The 18,335-nt window shown below is 42.7% G+C and overlaps 1 protein-coding gene across 2 annotated transcripts in view; it reads left to right on the top strand.

The window, feature by feature from the left end:
* Positions 1 to 18,335, top strand: part of LOC117424100 (coiled-coil domain-containing protein 102A-like) — a 39,560-nt gene that overhangs the window by 2,645 nt on the left and 18,580 nt on the right. For both annotated transcript variants that reach the window (XM_034040183.3, XM_058992757.1), the window contains exons 2-3: positions 15,278 to 16,000; positions 17,118 to 17,338. In XM_034040183.3, the coding sequence (XP_033896074.1) occupies positions 15,356 to 16,000; positions 17,118 to 17,338 (866 nt within the window). In that variant the 5' untranslated portion in view covers positions 15,278 to 15,355. The remainder of the gene's footprint in view (positions 1 to 15,277; positions 16,001 to 17,117; positions 17,339 to 18,335) is intronic.

The following is an 18,335-nucleotide window of genomic DNA, read 5'->3' as shown; positions in this document are numbered from 1 at the left end:
TTCCATACAGAAACGGTAGAATCCATATGCTCAGCATTATACACTGTACATGTGGTTCTCATTGTAAAACCCAAGGGCTTGACTGTATCGCATTAGCTGTGTTTCAGAGTGCAGGTCCTGTGTGGTAGTGCTGTTCCGCAGTTTCTTAAGTGACTATGTCTGATTAGTTAAGTGTCAACTCAATTGGCAAGCTTTTGAAGAGATTAAACCAGGTTGTCACTGCAGTCTTTGTGTTTTGTTTTGATAGATGAAATGGTAGCTGTATTAATTCAGAGATGATAGACAAAGAGAAGGAGATGTGATACCTTTTATTGGACTAACTAAACAATAATTAATCACCAGCTTTCGAGACCTCAAAGGTCTCTTCAGGTGAAAGTAGGAAAGCTTTCGCCTGAAGAAGAGACCTTTGAGGTCTTGAAAGCTTCTCTTGTTGTGGCAGTTCACTGTGGGGATTTGGTATGCAGAACATTCTTTCTTGGACAAGTGTAATGGGCAGCTAGCTACTGCAGTATAAGCCACTGCACCCATTGTGAATAAACTGGGTCAGCTTTGGACAGTACAGATGATATGAACACTGCTTAGCCTTGGTGTTTAAAACCTGCCAAGGTCTTTTGTATAAAAATCTTAATTCGATACTCCTTGTTACAACAGAATCAGATGAGAACTTTCCAAATGCCAGATAGTACAGTCATATTAAACCATGTTTTCCAGGATACATCTGCTTGCGTCATTCTTACAAGTAATTTGAGAAACCTAAATGAAACATGAAGCACCCCTGTATTATTATTTGTTTATTTAGCAGACGCCTTTATCCAAGACGACTTACAGAGACTAGGGTGTGTGAACTATGCATCAGCTGCAGCGTCACTTACAACTATGTCTCACCCGAAAGACGGAGCACAAGGAGGTTAAGTGACTTGCTCAGGGTCACACAATGAGTCAGTGGCTGAGGTGGGATTTGAACTGGGGACCTCCTGGTTACAAGCCCTTTTCTTTAACCACTGGACCACACAGCCTCCTGTAATGCCTCTGTGTATGGACCACATGTGATAAAATACCTCGCACCCCTCTAACAGGGCGCATTTACAGGCCAACCTCAAAAGCTAAACATTTCATATGCAGTTATTATAGTTGCATAAATATAATAGCTTTTCTCCATTCAGAATACAACTTGGGCATTACAATGTTAATATTTGCCATGCTTACATGTTACCTTCCTGTCTGTAGGTCAGCTGGAAAGAGAGCACGACTCACCCACACTGTCAACGCTAATAAAACACCCAGTATTGCTTGAGACTGGAACTGAAGCCGCTATTCTGGTATTCAGGTACTACTAGCTGTGCAGTGCAGGAAACAGATGCACAGCACTGGGTAACGTGGCATCAATAACCAGATCCTCAACACGGAAGACTAAATCACAGCAAGAGACTGCTGGAAAGCTGAGGAGGGTGGAAGGGTCCAGTACCTGCCAGACCAGACTCCCAAAGCCTGGGAAGCATACTGTAGTCAGAGCAAGACACCACAGAATGAGTATAACAGCAGCAGCAATGCTGTATAGTGTGTACAGTATGAATGATAATATAAAGGGGTCCCTGGTGTGAGTGGGTGTATTGCCACATCCATAGCAAAAGAACAGATGCTAAAACAGTTTTTGATTTAATTGCAAAAGTATACTGCATATGAATACTGTAGGGGTCTTGTGGTTGCACATTAAGTGGGCGGGATAAAGGACTACGATAGGACCTCCTGGCAGTCATTTAAGTGTCCCCTGAGATTTACAAATCGTTACAGTTCATTCATATTGCTACTACTAATAATAATAAACATAATGATGTACAGAACGGTTCAGCAGACTTGTCAGAAAGTACAATATAGTCTTGCTGAGATCTGGTTTAGTGACAGTCAGTAATTTGTTTAGTGCTCATTGTGGTTCTTGTTATTTTTATTTCTTGGCAGACGCCCTTATCCAGGGCTACTTACAATTGTTACAAGATATCACATTATTTTTACATACAATTACCCATTTATACAGTTGGGTTTTTAATGGAGCAATCTAGGTAAAGTACCTTGCTCAAGGGTACAGCAGCAGTGTCCCCCACCTGGGATTGAACCCACAACCCTCCGGTCCAGAGCCCTAACCACTACTCCACACTGCTGCCCAGATCATTATGCTAAGTTTGTAAGGGTTTCGATTCTCTTCTAAGATACTGTAGTGTAGAAGCAGATAAAAAACAGTGGTCCAACACCCTGGTGAGATCACAGCACATAAGTCTTTTGAGATCATCACAATGTATTGCACATTGAGCTGAGAGGAGCCTTGGCATAGCAGGAGGGCTAGAGGGCCAGGGCTCTTGTGGAGGGTATGGGGCTGCGGGAGTATTGCATTGAACAAACACAGGACAAGTATACTGTATCGTCTGTTTAGTTTTCAATGATGGTTTACCATAGAGAAACATATCGGTTAGCCAGCAGGGTTGTACAGTGGGCTCATTGAGGTTTTGCTTGGCAGGGATGTGACCATAAATTCTAACTAATGGAATGCCCCATCTTCTCCAAAGGCTTTTCCTCTGTAATGAAGAGTCCGGAATTGTTGAGCTAAATTGTCCATGGTGAATGAGTAGCTACTCTAATACCCTGCTAGTGCCTGCCAGCCCAGGCTGCCATGCATTAAGCTGAAGCCAGCAGTTAAACTCTTATCCATTTGTCTGCATGAGTTCTTTAGAGCCTCTGTGGTCACTTACCCAGTTCTGTTAACTCGTTAAACGCCAACTATTTTGTACAACTTTGACTACCTGTCCCGTACTCTACAGATCCAAGGTTCAATGTAAATAAACCTCTGCTGAGCTTTCATGTGCATGCTTTGGGCGGTGCTACATGTGCACAACTGCATCAAAATGTCACATGCCCAAGGATGGCTGGAAATCTCTTGGGGATCCGTTTTTTCTGCAGTAGATTCCTAATGATGAAACCCGGAATCAATCTGCAAAGTCCCCTGCATCCGCCTTCAGCGCCAAGCTCTGTGTAGTGATGGCATACGCTAGTTAGAGTGTGTTTTTAAGGGACCAGGTATACACTGTAACAAACTGTTGAATCCTCAGGATACGAGAAGGGACACCTCTGTCCGTGACAGTGAATTCTGGCCAAATGCTTTCCGACCTTCCTTCTGTGTCTCAGTTAAAGAGATCCATAGACAGGATAAGAAAGTGTTTTTCTTTCCCCCATAATGGCATTGAGATTATACTGTAAGCAGACTGTGTAGTTTACCCTGAAGGCGACTCTCAAGTTTAGAACAGGAAATGACTGTTGCATGAATATTATTCAATTGAGATACATTATCTCCTGAATCACACTGGCAGGCTGACATGCTTGGGGAAATTAATCATTATCAGCTGCAGTCTTTAGGGAGTAAGGAAATCAGGTCAGGGTGCTGGGGTCGCGCTCTCAAGTTTTGATAATACTGTACGTGTGCCAAATGATCTGCAATGTCTAGTTGTTTGCTGTGATGTGTGTGCTGTCAGCCACTTAAATAGCAGATCTGCAAAACCTAGCTTTTTTGTTTTCAAGGGAATTTATCGGGTGAAAATCAGTGCAAAAATGATTTCCCTGGCTTTCCTGTACCTGGCCGCTGTGAACGGTCTGAGTGACAGTGGAAACGATATTGGTACTGTAGTACATTAAACAGGACGCCTCGTATTGCACTAAAATGAATGAATTATTAACTGAAGTTTATTTTCTTTAAGTGGATTTATTAGTATAAATAAGGATATTTAGGTTACATTTCATGCGAAAAACAGAAACGTAGGATATGAAAAAAAAAAAGTGAATAAAATTGCATTATTTTCAAGTCCACAATGCAAAACCTGAAGAATTGATACCTCCTAGAATGCAAATCCTGTATGATTGTAAAAAGGACATCATGGTAAACTGAAGAACAAAAAACCAGCATGCCTTAGTGAAATCACCCATCCATAACTACTGCAGATGAGACGCCGACTGCTGTGGCTTTTTTTTCTGTCAGTAATAGTTTTAATATGCAAGAACAAATTTCATTCAGTTACAGTAGTTGCACTGTGTGTGGATCAGCATTGTGCTGAACTAGAGTGCTGAGTGTTCAGTATCAGTCCCATTTGGTACCTCCTGTCAGCTTGAATAAGCACTGTATCTTCACCTCCCTGCTTCAGCGTTAGAGCACAGACCGCAAGCATGCGTGCTGTAACAGCAGATCTGTATCAGTATCATCAAGTGCAGAAATAACTGAAATCGATCGCTTCCATTCTCTCCCCACGACCGCAGTGTCTTTGAAACGGCATCAGGGTGCGCGGAAGTGAAACGGTGGGTTTCCATCGGTTAAACTTTTAGGAGGAAAGTATTCGTGGTTATTCTTTAAGATGGATCATTTATAAATATATCTTTGTCAGAGTGACAATATGCATGCCCTAACCCTAACCCTAACCCCATGCTGGGTACCTGACACTATCGATTGCTGTTAGGACAAGTCAAGCACCTCTGGAGGTGTCTCTCAAAGTTTCCTTTGAGAGACACAGAACTTCTAGTAAAACTCCATTGTTCAAGCCTAGAAATTGGTATGCAGTAACTGAACTCAACTGATGCATTGCTTGGTCGATATCTACATACTCTAGTGTCCGGCAACGGCAATATCAGTGAAAACTGATACTCTAGGTGGTTTAGCCAGTGGAAACCGTGCAATACGGTATTCATATGTGTTCTAAGTTGTGTATTTTGCTCAGGTAGTGACTAGCGAGAGTCTAGGATGAAGGGGAATCGCTCCCAGTGTGGCATGGGGAGCAGGCTGGCATGCACAGGATTGGGGAATTGTAATTCGATGAATAGTAATTAGAGACCCTTCAATGCCGAGGCATTTTTAATGTTTGATGAGAGACTCCGATCACTGCTCAGGATGCCTGTTTATTCTGCCCAGTTCCCAGACTTCCTCCTACAACAAAGAGACTTTTTTTTTTTTTTTTTTTTTTTTTAATGCATGTCTGGTGTGTGCATGAGTGTGTTTGTGAACTCCACTATCTATAATAAAGTATTCATGTGTGAAAGAGAGGAGAAGGTGGCTATATTAGATAAGGCTCTGAGGAAGACTCCACCACCTGTCAGAGATGAAGGAACGAAGGCGATCATTTGGTAACAAGTCCAGCTTTACCCGCTGAATGACATCAAATACTATCGTGATTGGTATTGTTTTTCTCCTTTAACTGAAGTCAGGCTTTTTACTGCTGTTTTAAATGCCCTCCTCCTCATCAATGACAGCTGTGCTAAGAAAAAGAATGCACAAGCTGGTACTGTAATTCCATATTCACAAATTACATCTACAGGGGGCTCTGTGCATACTAATGCTCTCTTTCCATCAGACACAATTGCTGCTCTGATCCACTGGCACACGTGGCATGCAATTAGCTTTCTTGTTAATTAGCTGATTGTTGAACTCAAGGTTGCAGATCTTTTTTACATATTTGATCATTCTCTCCTTAACCACAATTAGCTCTCCTCGTGTGTAGAAGGGGGGTTGTTTTGGCAATGGAAAATTACAGCAATGTGCATTTATTTTCATGATTTCTATACTCTAGTACATCATGGTTGTGTCGTTCATTTTATTGGCATTTCTTTTCACCCAACGAGTGAAAGGGGTTACATTCTGACCGGTTAAAGAACAATAAGCTACATGTACTTTATTGCTGGTTGTCGGTTAATTTAGTGATGTTGGCAGCCTTTACGGAGCCAGTGAACAAGCCAGCCAATAGTCAGTGGATGTAGGCAGAGAAAGTGCTCTGCAGATACAGGCTGGGAATGAAGCCTCCTGAGCAGATGTTCTTGTCAAAGACTTTATTGCCCCAGTGTGGAGTTGGTTTATGGGTCAGGGGCTGGGAGGCACTGACTTTGTGCTGGGAGGAAGGGGGGTTCAGGGGGTGGGATCCTGTCTCTCAGCGTGCTGTGAATTCATCCTAAACGGGACTCCCTTGCCGAGCACCTGCTATTGCTGGGAGAGCCTGGAAAGAAGAACTGCTATTCAGGGCAGGGAATTATTAAGGTAAGAAAGCAACAGATCAGATTCCCTGGCGTCCTACATTTATGTGTAACTTTTTATCGTCTATCACCCTGTCTTTGATAGTATGGTATGAGGTCTTTGACTGTACTCTCCTCGCTCTGCGGCTGTGGGACATGATACTGGTGACACCAGAGAAGCCAAAGCAGTAGACATCTTTGAAGGCATAGTGAAGGATTTTTTTTTTGCACTAATAATTGTTATTGACAGTGAGGTTTGAACAATGCCTTGGTGTGTGCTGGAAATAGACTATTTAAATGTAAACGTATTGCATTTCAGATTCATTTTCTCTTTCCTAACACTCTCTCCTTGCTCCTGTTGCTCCGCTGGTAAATCTTGAACAAGGCACTGGGCATCCTCAGCTGTGCAGGAGTGTGGAGTTACCATCAGGATGGAAACTGCGGGGCTTGTTTGCCAAGTAGCTGATCACAGCATCTCGAGGCAGGCTGGCTGTGCTCCTGCAGCTTTGCTTGGACTCTGTGCTGTCCTTCAGTCTGCTTGTCTGATCAGCATGTGTGCTTTATCATCCCCACATGTCTCATCTGTGCTGTATGTTTTTCATATTCTGTTTTTATTGATAAATCACAAAGCTAGGCTAAGTTTAACTAGTTTATGTAGTGTAATATTGTCCATGTTGTATGAGAACAGCAAACATTATAAATACAGTAATCCGTCGCATATCCGACTGCGTTGGGACCAGAGTAAGGGCGGATATGTAAAAAGTCGGATGAATGAATCCTGTTTTAAATACCATTATACACAGCTGTAACAAATACTATAGTCACACAGTTATTGTTTTGAGATTCAGCTTTTATTAGAAAGCTCCCCAAAATCCCTTGTTTAGAAAGATACAGGGTATTAATGCTTGTGACAGGGTAGCCGTCTGCCGTGTGGGTGCGTGCATTCACCGCTGAGTGACGGGCAGGAGATCGAGACGGAGGATGAAGTTGATAAGCCCCGCAGGCGATTTATGTACATATCAAGTCACACTGAACAGCTCACGTGACACTACCAGCTATGGTAGCGCACGGAGCACATACAACACAGTGAACGGAAACGTTGGTGGGATCTCCAATCTCTGAACTAATTTCCTCTGTTCAATAATAAACTAATGTTGCTGAAGAGCAACGTTAGTGACGGACGGATACACGATGGATTACTGTACCTGTTTATATGTGTTTTTTGAGTGTTTTATTGACGTTGCAAAAAGCAGATTAGATCAGATTGACTTTGTGAAATAAGGGAAGTGTTTCTCCCAGCTTTTTAATCCATGCAGAAGAGAGGCATCTGCTGTATTTCACTGTCTGGCGGACCATGGGTTTTCACATTGTCTGGTCCATGCTCATGAGTTCAATACTGCAGTGTGAGGATTTGGTCTACTTTGACAAAACTTCACCCACACTTGCATGTTTGTGCAAGTATACTGAGAAGCACACCCACGTTTCCAGAAAATTAAGCTTTTCATTACTAAAATCATTGGAAGCAAACAGTGGTGTGTGTGTGTGTGTGTTTTCATTGGTTTCTATCAAAGAGAAATCTTCAAGGATCTGGAGGAGTAGCACACAAGCTCACACAAACATGTACCATACCTTGCGTTCTTTTCTACACACACTTGTACAAATAGACATATTGACACTTGCAGACACACACAAAGTGGTATACACCCATACAGACAGCATGGTGGGATGCTCTTTGTAAATAATGTGTCCCAGTGTTGCTGCGCTGTGGGAGTTATTATTATTTATTTTTATTTTTATTTATTTCTTAGCAGACACCCTTATTCAGGGCGACTTACAATTGTTACAAGATATCACATTATTTTTACATACAATTACCCATTTATACAGTTGGGTTTTTACTGGAGCAATCTAGGTAAAGTTACCTTGCTCAAGGGTACAACAGCAGTGTCCCCCACTGGGGATTGAACCCACAACCCTCCGGTCAAGAGTCCAGAGCCCTAACCACTACTCCACAGAGTTGGTTGCTGGGCTGTGCTGGGTGGGAGGCTGCTCCTCCAGCTGTAAATAACTTGTTTTATTTACTGAGCAAAGGGCTTGATCAATAGAGTCTTTGCCTCTGCCATCTGCTGAGTGCTCAATAACCTCTTTTTTTTTCTCCTCCCTCCCCCTTTGCCTTTTACTTCCCAACTCCCTTTTTCTCCCCTCATCTTCTGTCTCTCTTTCTCTCTCTCTGTCTTCCTCTTCTTCTCCTTCTACATTTTGGAAAGCAGTGCATCTGGGCAACTGGTTGGAACAAAGTTCTAGACTGAAATGGATTACTAGAACCGAAGTTCGAAACTGCAGTCCACCATTTACTGTCAACACTTTTTGACAATGGCTTTTAATGGAATTACTGGAATTACTCCTCAAGATATTGCATCTCCTTTTTAACAGTGTCCTGGAAGACCAAGACCAGAACATATTATAAATTGATTGATTCCCAGTAGCATCTCTGCTGTTTGCCGTCCCTCAATATTTGTGTTTGATTTACAGTACGTCTCTCCATTTTAGGTCATAGCAACAACAATAAAAAACTATTGGAATGTTTGTGAATGGAACTTTTTGACATGATGATTCCTCACCATTTCATAGCGGTGCAATCTTTTAAGCTGCCTGGAAGTTCTCTTCACTTTCTCTCCCTCACACTCCTCTCCAGCCTCTTTCCTGTCCTCCCTGTTGTAATCCCTCTCTGTCCTGAACTGGATTTATATTGAAGTGTCTCTGCACTCTAAATAACAGATTCATTCAGAGTTGACCAGTAAAATAAGATCATTGTCAAATAATGACTTTTACAGAAGGTTACACAGACGCAACATGACTGTGTGACCATTAAAGCTGCACCAGCTTTCTTTTGGCACTGAGAGATTTTTTTGTGATGAAGATAGGTGATATCGCATGCAATTTCTGTAGCAAGTTGGTAAAATTAGGGGGCCAGTACTGTAGGTCTGCAAGCTAGCAGTCCTACAGTCATTTTTTTTATGCCCCTGAAGTCTACAGAAAACTTTCTGTAGACTTCAGATTTAGATTAACGTGGCAGCCTGTCCATTTATGCAACGGTTTTAGTTAGTCACATGACATGATGCAAAGAATATGCTGCAGGCAGGACTTTAAACTACCTTGCTAACTCTCTCTTGAGAGTTGGAATGTTTGTGAATGGAACTTTTTGACATGATGATTCCTCACCATTTCATAGCGGTGCAATCTTTTAAGCTGCCTGGAAGTTCTCTTCACTTTCTCTCCCTCACACTCCTCTCCAGCCTCTTTCCTGTCCTCCCTGTTGTAATCCCTCTCTGTCCTGAACTGGATTTATATTGAAGTGTCTCTGCACTCTAAATAACAGATTCATTCAGAGTTGACCAGTAAAATAAGATCATTGTCAAATAATGACTTTTACAGAAGGTTACACAGACGCAACATGACTGTGTGACCATTAAAGCTGCACCAGCTTTCTTTTGGCACTGAGAGATTTTTTTGTGATGAAGACAGGTGATATCGCATGCAATTTCTGTAGCAAGTTGGTAAAATTAGGGGGCCAGTACTGTAGGTCTGCAAGCTAGCAGTCCTACAGTCATTTTTTTTATGCCCCTGAAGTCTACAGAAAACTTTCTGTAGACTTCAGATTTAGATTAACGTGGCAGCCTGTCCATTTATGCAACGGTTTTAGTTAGTCACATGACATGATGCAAAGAATATGCTTCAGGCAGGACTTTAAACTACCTCGCTAACTCTCTCTTACTTCTGTTCTCACTCTTACCTATCTGGGTTTCCTGTGATGTATCCACTCCACTTTACAGCAATGCACTGAAGCAGCATTAATGCAGTACTCAATGGGTTTGATCCCCACAGACTAGGAGCAGAGATACAGTTATTATAGCTCTGCCTGGCCATGGCTTAGCCCGTGCTGTCACCTTGCAACCTCCAGCTGCCCTGGAGCTCCCTTGGAGCTCCCTTCCGCTCCACCTGGCAACTAATTAGTCCTGCTTTCAGTCCTATAGTATTGTGGCGGTGCCGTGCTGCACAGCACAATGGCTTTCTTACCATCTGTTTCCGCACTGTTGGCTGCAGGTTAAACACATGCTTGTGTCACAACTTTGCAAAGGCTGTCAGTACGACTGGATGTTTTTTTGGAAAATGTAAAGCTACATTTGCGTGCTATGAAGAGGCTGGAATTTGAAGACATAGGTTTTGTTTTTGTATTATGCTGCATGTTTGAGAATAACTGTTTAAAAGTGTAGATTTGCTAAGGAAAACTTGATTTCCAGTTTCCAGCTCCACAAAGACTATTTTACATTTAGAAGGATGTTACACCAGGATCATAAAAGCTACCCACAGTTTCAGCCAGCATTGGCATGTCTTTCATTGCCTTCTCGGCAGCACATCCAGTCCTTGGACAACTTTAATCCCCTGCCTCGTAGAAATATATATATGCAACAAAAAATAATAATTATTGCTATGTGCCAAGGAGTGCCAGGTCCCCTGTGAGTTGTAGGTAGTGTGTTCTTATAAGTATCCCAGAGCTTCCAACTGGCATCTTAACTGCAAACAAGGTGTTACTGCATCTTAACAGAATAAAGAATTTCAAATGAATGCTTGCAATACTATCATATATAGCTTTACTGTGTAGTGGGCCATGGAAATAACCAGCGGGCCATGGAAATACAATGTTGATTCCAAAAGTACCTTGCCCGGCGGAACCTTTATAGAAGCTGATGTCTGTTGTTTGTAGGAATTCTGAATTGGCATGACGATACACTGTGCAGCGATCCATTGTCAATGTTCTGTTCTCTGTGGTTGATGTTTAATTTGGGAGGATGATAGGAAATTTATAATTTAGGATTGTGAGGGGAAAACTTGTAACTTTGAAACGCTCAAAAAAAAAGAGTATAACAGGGTCAGAAAAAGACACTAGATAGGCGTTTTTACAACGGACAGGCCCTAGTTTTATATTTGAACTGTCTCAGCACTCCAGATAGATAGCACATCACAGGCTCTTGAGATTACTGGGAGAAAAATTAAAATGTTGGGAATAGTTTCCCTTGTTCTGCTGATGCCTAAAATGATGAAGGCATTAGCAGACATTTTTGTTTTTTTAGGAGGTGGGGTAAACCCACAAACACGTTGTTCATTCCTGGCTGCTGAAATTTACAGAATAAAGGACGCTCTGTTTTCCAGAAAGAGAGATTCAAAGGTACATTGCAGGATTTTCTTGCGAGGTTAAGTCAAAGTCAACGCTTATGTTTTTTTTTTTATTTTGGAACCCCTCCAGGTCCTTCCACAGTTGTAGTTTTGCACAGAGGACTGTATTAACTTCAGAAGAATAAAAAGGGGTAGTTGTGCTGCAGGTCCTGCTGCTTTGTGTTTGTGTGGGCTTGCCATGATGCCAGATGCATTGGTCTGTTGTGGGGGACTGAAACAATTCTGTCGATACGAGCTGGCATATTTGTGGCTGCCCAAACAACGGTAACGGGAGAATGAAGGGAGTTTCCCAAATTCATTCACTCTCATCTCTCACACTCTTTCTCATTCTCTTGCTCCCTCCATACCATTTTTCACTTACCTTCTTTCTCTCTCTCTCTCTCGCTCTCTCTCTCTCTCTCTGAGATATCCCAGTCGTTCTATCTTGGGAATGCAGTTCAGTATTTCGTTGTATTCATCAGGAATTTGTCATTTCTCCAACACATTTTTTCTCAGCTGAACCCTTTTGTTATCAACTTTGTGTAAGACATTGTAGTGATAAGAAAGACATACTTAATTCAGTTGGACCCTTTACGTCAATTATACTGAAAGAGACTACTGGGACATTTTTATTCTATATAATGGACTAAAAAAGACACATTTTGGTCTAACCTTTTGTGCCTTAAAAAGGGGGGTGAGTGTGTTGTAGGGGATGAGGGTGTTTGCCGTTTTTTACAGTAGAGGCTGAAATCTGTGTCTCCTGTCAACACAGCCACAGTGCAGCTAATTATATCTCGGTGACTTCAGTACCCATGGAAACCGGGGCTGGAAAATGCATAATTCCTAGCCATCACTTTTAAGTAGTTCTTTTTGAGCTCTGGGTCTGACTGTCAGGACCATATTTGCTTTGTCTGCTAATAAATGCTTCCATTCAGGAAGGACAAGTCCCCCTGTGAGTTGGAAACAAAATAACCCTGAACAGCCCATAAAGAACTGAATCAATCTCGTAGTGCTGGTGTTTTGCAGCCTTGTTTTTTCAGCTGTAGTATCGAAAGGGACGAGGGGTCATACGAGGCTCCATGTGACCTTAATACCTCCCCCACCCTTGCAGTGTACTTGCTGTTTTGTCAGTTGGCTTGGGTGCTGCTCAGTGGAAATGTATTAAAGCGAATTTCACTCCGGGGCATAAAACCATTCTGAACGCTTTGAATTGAATTCAGGTCCGCCAGCATCACAAAATAAGGAGTTAAAGGTTTCTTTCCACATTGAAGGAATAATGTGAATTCTAAATGAGAAAACACATGTGGTGTGTTCTATACAAAACAGCTCATTTAGCCCAGTGTTGGTGGATGGTCATATTTTTTTACATTCCTTGCTGTGTGCGCATGTGAAATCCCACAGTCTCTGTAGCAGTGACACTGTATCTGAAGAAGTGCTTAGCCAAGTGTTACCTTATTTTCCATGCATGTTCTACCTTTTAATAATGCTGTCTCTTGATCAGATAAGTATTTTTCGTGCCTCTCTGTTTTTTTTTGTTTTTTTTTATATATTTAAAACCGAAGGATAAGTGGGACAAGATATAATGCAGTAGTTTACACGCTGTCCCTCAGGGGACCTGAGTAAACTATTGTGCTTGAGAAGAAACCCCTCTCCACTGTACACTACCCCTGTGTGGATCGTGATATTCCTCTGCTCAAGTTTACTAACTTTACCTATAGGTGGGATATATTTCCCAGGTCAGGATTATTTAGTTGTTTATTCATTTTCTTTATGGGTTTAGTATCCAGTAAGCGAGTGTCCGGGAATCCTGGACTGCAATGACCTGATAATGTGTCTTTCCCTTTGTTTTCAATAGGTATTTGTAATTATAATATTAATGCATAGCTGTTATTTGACCAAAATATTCCAAATAAAGAACAGTATGTTACAATGCATAAGTGTTAACAAGCAGTATACTGTATATATTCTGCCTTCAAAAAATATCATAGACTCCTTGCGTCCTAATCCTTCAAACCGGATCATGTTTTTTCTATAATCTGATACACTCTATAAAAAAAAGTTTGTTAAAGTTTTTTTTTTTTTTTTTTCATTTCTTCTAGTGTGCAGTGTATTCAAATTGTCCAGTATGTGTGTGTGTGTGTGTGTGTGTGTGTGTGTGTGTGTGTGTGTGTAACTGGAGATGTATCCAGTTTCTTTAATATGTATTTTTGAGCACCAGCGAGACCTAGTTTCCAATATAACTCTCATCCGAAGAATAAGAACACGTGAGTTTGATTAAAAGCGCTGGTACAGTAGCCCCCTTTGATGTGGTCCTGTAGCTTGCAGCTCTGCAACAGGAGAGGTCAGCAGAGAACAGGAATGTGTTTAATACACGGCCATTAGCATAGAATTGCACCCAACTGCAGTGCAGCCAGGCTGCTTCCATGTGGCATTCATTATATATAGTTTGTAATTGGTCAGAAATAAAACTTATTTTGCTTAAAAAAAAAAAAAAAAAGTTCCACCCTGAACCGCTTCACATATGTCTACCACTATTGCTTTTTAATGGAGTCATTTTCCATTGTTACTGCAGTTGTATTATCTTTTTTTTACCATACATTGGATTGTATTGTGTAGTATTAATATGCAATTCTGATGCATACACTGTGTAATAGCATGAAATACATTTTGATGATGTAATACCCGTTCATGCTGATTATACTGTAATCTCATTATCATGCACATTTTTATCATTCACATACTGTATCTGACTGAGTGGAACCTCAGCAAATTGTTGTGTTTGGCATTCAACTACTGGCTCTATTTGTTGTGTAGTTTATTTTCATAATGTTTTATGATGCTTATTAAGATGAAGCTGTACCATACCTCTAGGTCTGTTCAATCTGAACAGAGACAGATCGAAATACCTGGAGCACTGCCGGGATAATTAAAACAGGGGCCTCTGTGTATCAAGCATATGGAAATCAGACACATGTTGACAGTGAAATCTCTTGAATGTGATTCTGTATGTTTTAAATATGCAAAATGCCATGGAAGGACCTACTGTATTTGAATGATTTAAAAACAACGCTGGTATTTAGACCCTCACTCTCACCCCTACCGCCACCATTTAAATCAATTGAGTCATCACAGTAGTTAATGAGAAATCCTGGATAAGCTGCTTCAATGGGCAGCAGGACTCACTTGATGTATAATAAAGTGGACATTACTGCCCAGCAGCACAAATAGTCCCCCTACAGTGTATATACACTCTTCCTGACTTAAGTACTTTACATTTCTTAGCATCACTAATTAAGCAAGTTCAAGGCAGGTACTGAAGGTCATTGAAACAGCGTCTCATTCTCAGAAGGTTCCTGGCAAGGCAGGGACAGTCATTCTAACACTGTTGCATAATTCTTAAGAAATCCAGCACACATTATAAAACATTATCTTGCCAGTGCACGCCTACATGCACACACCCTCACACACACACACACAATGAAATCATTAACAGAAAGCAGATATCTTGCATAATATCCTTGAGATGTTTAAGACTGAGGAAGACAGATGCCGTGTATCACAATAAAAGGCTTGTTTTGCATTTGTGTTCAGCTGCCAAGAGGCTTGTAAGCTATTCAGTGTAGATGTTGCATAGCTTGGAATGAGCAGTTTCTGGACAGAATGGACAGAATTCTTAACCTAAGACAGTGTTCACTTTACACAGGTCTCCAGACAGATTAGCTGTTCTCATATCTGTAGTTCAAATGTGTTTTTTTTTTTTTTTTACCTTTTTGGATGCTCTGGGTCCCAGTCAAGTTCTCCTGTTGAGAAAGCTCAGTCTGGAAATGAAATAACGATTTAAAGGTTTACAACAGATGACACTACTGTAGTTATGCTTTATCTGCAAGTTACAAAAACAATATAGCTTTGTTGTACCTTAGACTCTTGAATTCATAGTTTACATTCATGAAGGCATGCTTTGTCAGTCATTTGATTTTTGTGTTTTTGAAGCTATGGATGGATTAATTAATATCCCCCACCCTCTTCCTGCTAGGTAATCCGTATTTCCTCTCGGATTCAAAAGATGGGCTCGTAACCATATTCAGTTCCCGCAACTAACGCTGCCGCCTCAATGAGTCACACTGCAAGTTCCCACATGACAGACTCTGCAAGAACAGGGGGGAGCCTCCTATCAAGCTTGGGACCGTCTCCAGACAGAATGCGCTCCCCGGACAGCCTGGCCACCCCCAGCCCGAAAGGGGGAACCCCAAACTCCAGCCCGCCCCTACTGCTATCCCCAGGGTTTGGGGGAGGCGAGGGGGGAGACTGGGAAGGCCGGGAGGAGCTGCGGCTGCGAGAGCTGGAGGAGGCGCGCGCACGGGCAGCCCAGATGGAGAAGACGATGCGCTGGTGGTCAGACTGCACCGCCAACTGGAGGGAGAAGTGGAGCAAGGTGAGGGCGGAGAGGAACAAGGCCCGGGACGAGGTCCGGCAGCTGCGGCAGAGGCTGGACACCCTGACCAAGGAGCTGACCGCGGTGCGCAGAGAGAGGCAGGAGCTCTCCAATGAGAACGAGCAGCTCAGGCAGGAGACTGGACGCCTCCGTGATGACAGGACAACCCCCACCACCGACGCTACTACTAATGCCCAGCCCTGCCTTGCTCTGAACCCGCCCCCCTCCCAGACCCTCAACAACAAGCTGGTCTCCGAGGGGCTGGGGTCTCCTGAGCAGGAGCCTGTGCGGGACGTGGGGACGGAGAAACCTGATAACAACAAGGTGGGTTTGGTGTCACAGAAAGACCATGCCCAAGGTCTGTCAGTAGCTGAGCATATATATTTGAACCTAGCATTACCACTAAACCATCACAACAGAATCTGTTCTCTGTCTCGCCCCATTGCTTTTCTGAACCTTTGTTATATGTACTGTAATGTGAAAGAGCTCCCCCCCTTCCCCCCGTTTTATCCTATTTCCTTTCCTATCATTGATGTAGCCCACCTACAACGGTGCCCTGAATGTTTTCTATAGTAACACATGTGCTTGTTTTACATGGTTACATACAGAGGCCTCTTGTGGTAGTGTGTTGTAACTACATTTGGCTTTAATCAAAGTGGTTGTGTTTCATGTTACTGGAACCGTGGCTTGATTGTTCTACGCTCTGGTCCGTTCCTTATTGTCCCAGCAGACACCTTGCACATGTAGAGGGAATGCAATAATTGTTCCTGATATCTCTGTCACAGTGGCTATCACACTGACGTATCAGGAATCCCCTTTGATCTCATTCTGCTAGGTGATCAGGTGTGCTAAAAAAGACAGTGACTGTTTATACAGTAAATTCTCTTGCAAAGGGCATTCGGCAGGCACCTGGGTTTGCAAGATGATATCAGTGCTGTATAGTTTTCTATTATACAAATATATAATTTTTGAGCAGAATTAATACTGTATAGGGCACACAGTATAACATGTTGTATACTGTTATGATTTCCCCTGCCTTACAGTATCAATATGCTTTTTCTGTATTCCCTCTATAACTCAGATTCGAAACCATGTTCTCCAGGGTCTCCTCCTCAGAAGTGGTTTAGGCTGGTGGATCTGGTTGTCATTTTCCTGGAGATGTGTGATAATGTCATTGCATTGGACATGGGGAGTGGGCTAACGATGGTGTGTGCAGAGATAAATCAGACTTTTTTTTAGGTCTTGGCATTGCAACACTTGGGTAATCCACAACACATGTGCTAGCAATCACATCGTACCAAGAGCCCATGGGGAAATGGCAACAAGAAGTCTTCACTGTGCAGAGATAGGGGGAAATAGTTTAGTCTTTGCAGGGTGTAGATTGTGGTTGGTAGGACTATGCCAGGGGGCGTGTCTGAGTGTCTGTGCGTCTGTCTCACAGGAGCTGGAGCTGCTGGAGTCCCTGCTGCGGGCGAAGGTGGCCGAGGGTCCAGAGAACTGGGACGTGCGCAGTGCGGGCAGCCTTCGCTCGCCCCTCAGTCGTCAGGACCGCAGCCGGCTGCTCTGGGACGACGTGTCCGTCATTGAGGAGGACACCAGCAAGGTCAACGCCCTCCAACTGCGCCTCGACGAATCACAGAAAGTCCTGCTCAAGGAGAGAGAGTAAGGAGGGGAGGGGCTCAGACTGCATCTCTCCTGGGAATGGACAGGGTCATACAAGGGGGAGGGGCTTAGCAAGTGCCTCACCTGGGAAGGGGTCATGCGAGAGGGAGGAGCTTAGACTACAGCTAAACTGGGAATGGGCAGGATAATTAAAAGTCCTACTCAAGGAGAGAGAGTAAGGAGGGGAGGGTCTTAGACTGCATCTCTCCTGGGAATGCTAACTTGAAACAAACAAGACGAGAGGCATTTATATGTCCTACGGAAGACTGCTCCTATTGATTGTAGAAAGTGTAAAACACACAGTAGATCTTTGCAGAGGTTCATCAGCTCTCTTTGCTTCTTCAATACCACGCTTGAGCAAGCATGTACAGGAGCGAGGAACTACAGCAGCAGGTTTCGTGCTATTGGGTCAAACATTACAATGGCAATCTGGAGGCCAAAGGAAAACCAGGGAGTAAAAATGAAACTGTTCAAAGCCGGAGATAGCTGCAACAGAATAATTTGCTGCCTAAGTGAAATAGGTATTGTTATAAACGTGTTGTTCCTTGGTGGTTGTTGCAGTGTTGGCCTGTATCTTAGTTTTGGAACACATATAGTGAAGCAGTGTTTGGAGGTGGGGGGGGGGGGTTGGTAAATCTTTCCCAATCTGTTCTAAAACAACTCTGTATGAATCTGGAAATTCTATTTCAGAGCTCATTTAAGTTTATTGAAGTGTATCGAGAGCTCATAAATCGTGAAGCTGGCCACGAGAGTTCTCTCGGTGCAGATAAATTAGTGAAATGGCCTCCAGAAATGTCACTGTGTACTAATAGCTACTATCCATAACTTCAAAATGCTCAATCACAATACGAAAGTTCAGCTTATTAGAAGCTCTAGTCAAGTGGACAAGCATTTTGGCTGCTGCATTCTTCAGTGTACAGATGCAGAGCACTGAATACAACCAAGCAAGCTCCCCGGCATGGTTTTTTGCAGAGTATGCTTGTCATTGGTCCCTAAG

Source organism: Acipenser ruthenus, chromosome 19 (assembly GCF_902713425.1).
Source record: "Acipenser ruthenus chromosome 19, fAciRut3.2 maternal haplotype, whole genome shotgun sequence".
Taxonomy (NCBI): domain Eukaryota; kingdom Metazoa; phylum Chordata; class Actinopteri; order Acipenseriformes; family Acipenseridae; genus Acipenser; species Acipenser ruthenus.
The sequence above is the reverse complement of the archived record's forward strand: the minus strand, read 5'-3'. Positions and strand labels throughout refer to the sequence as shown.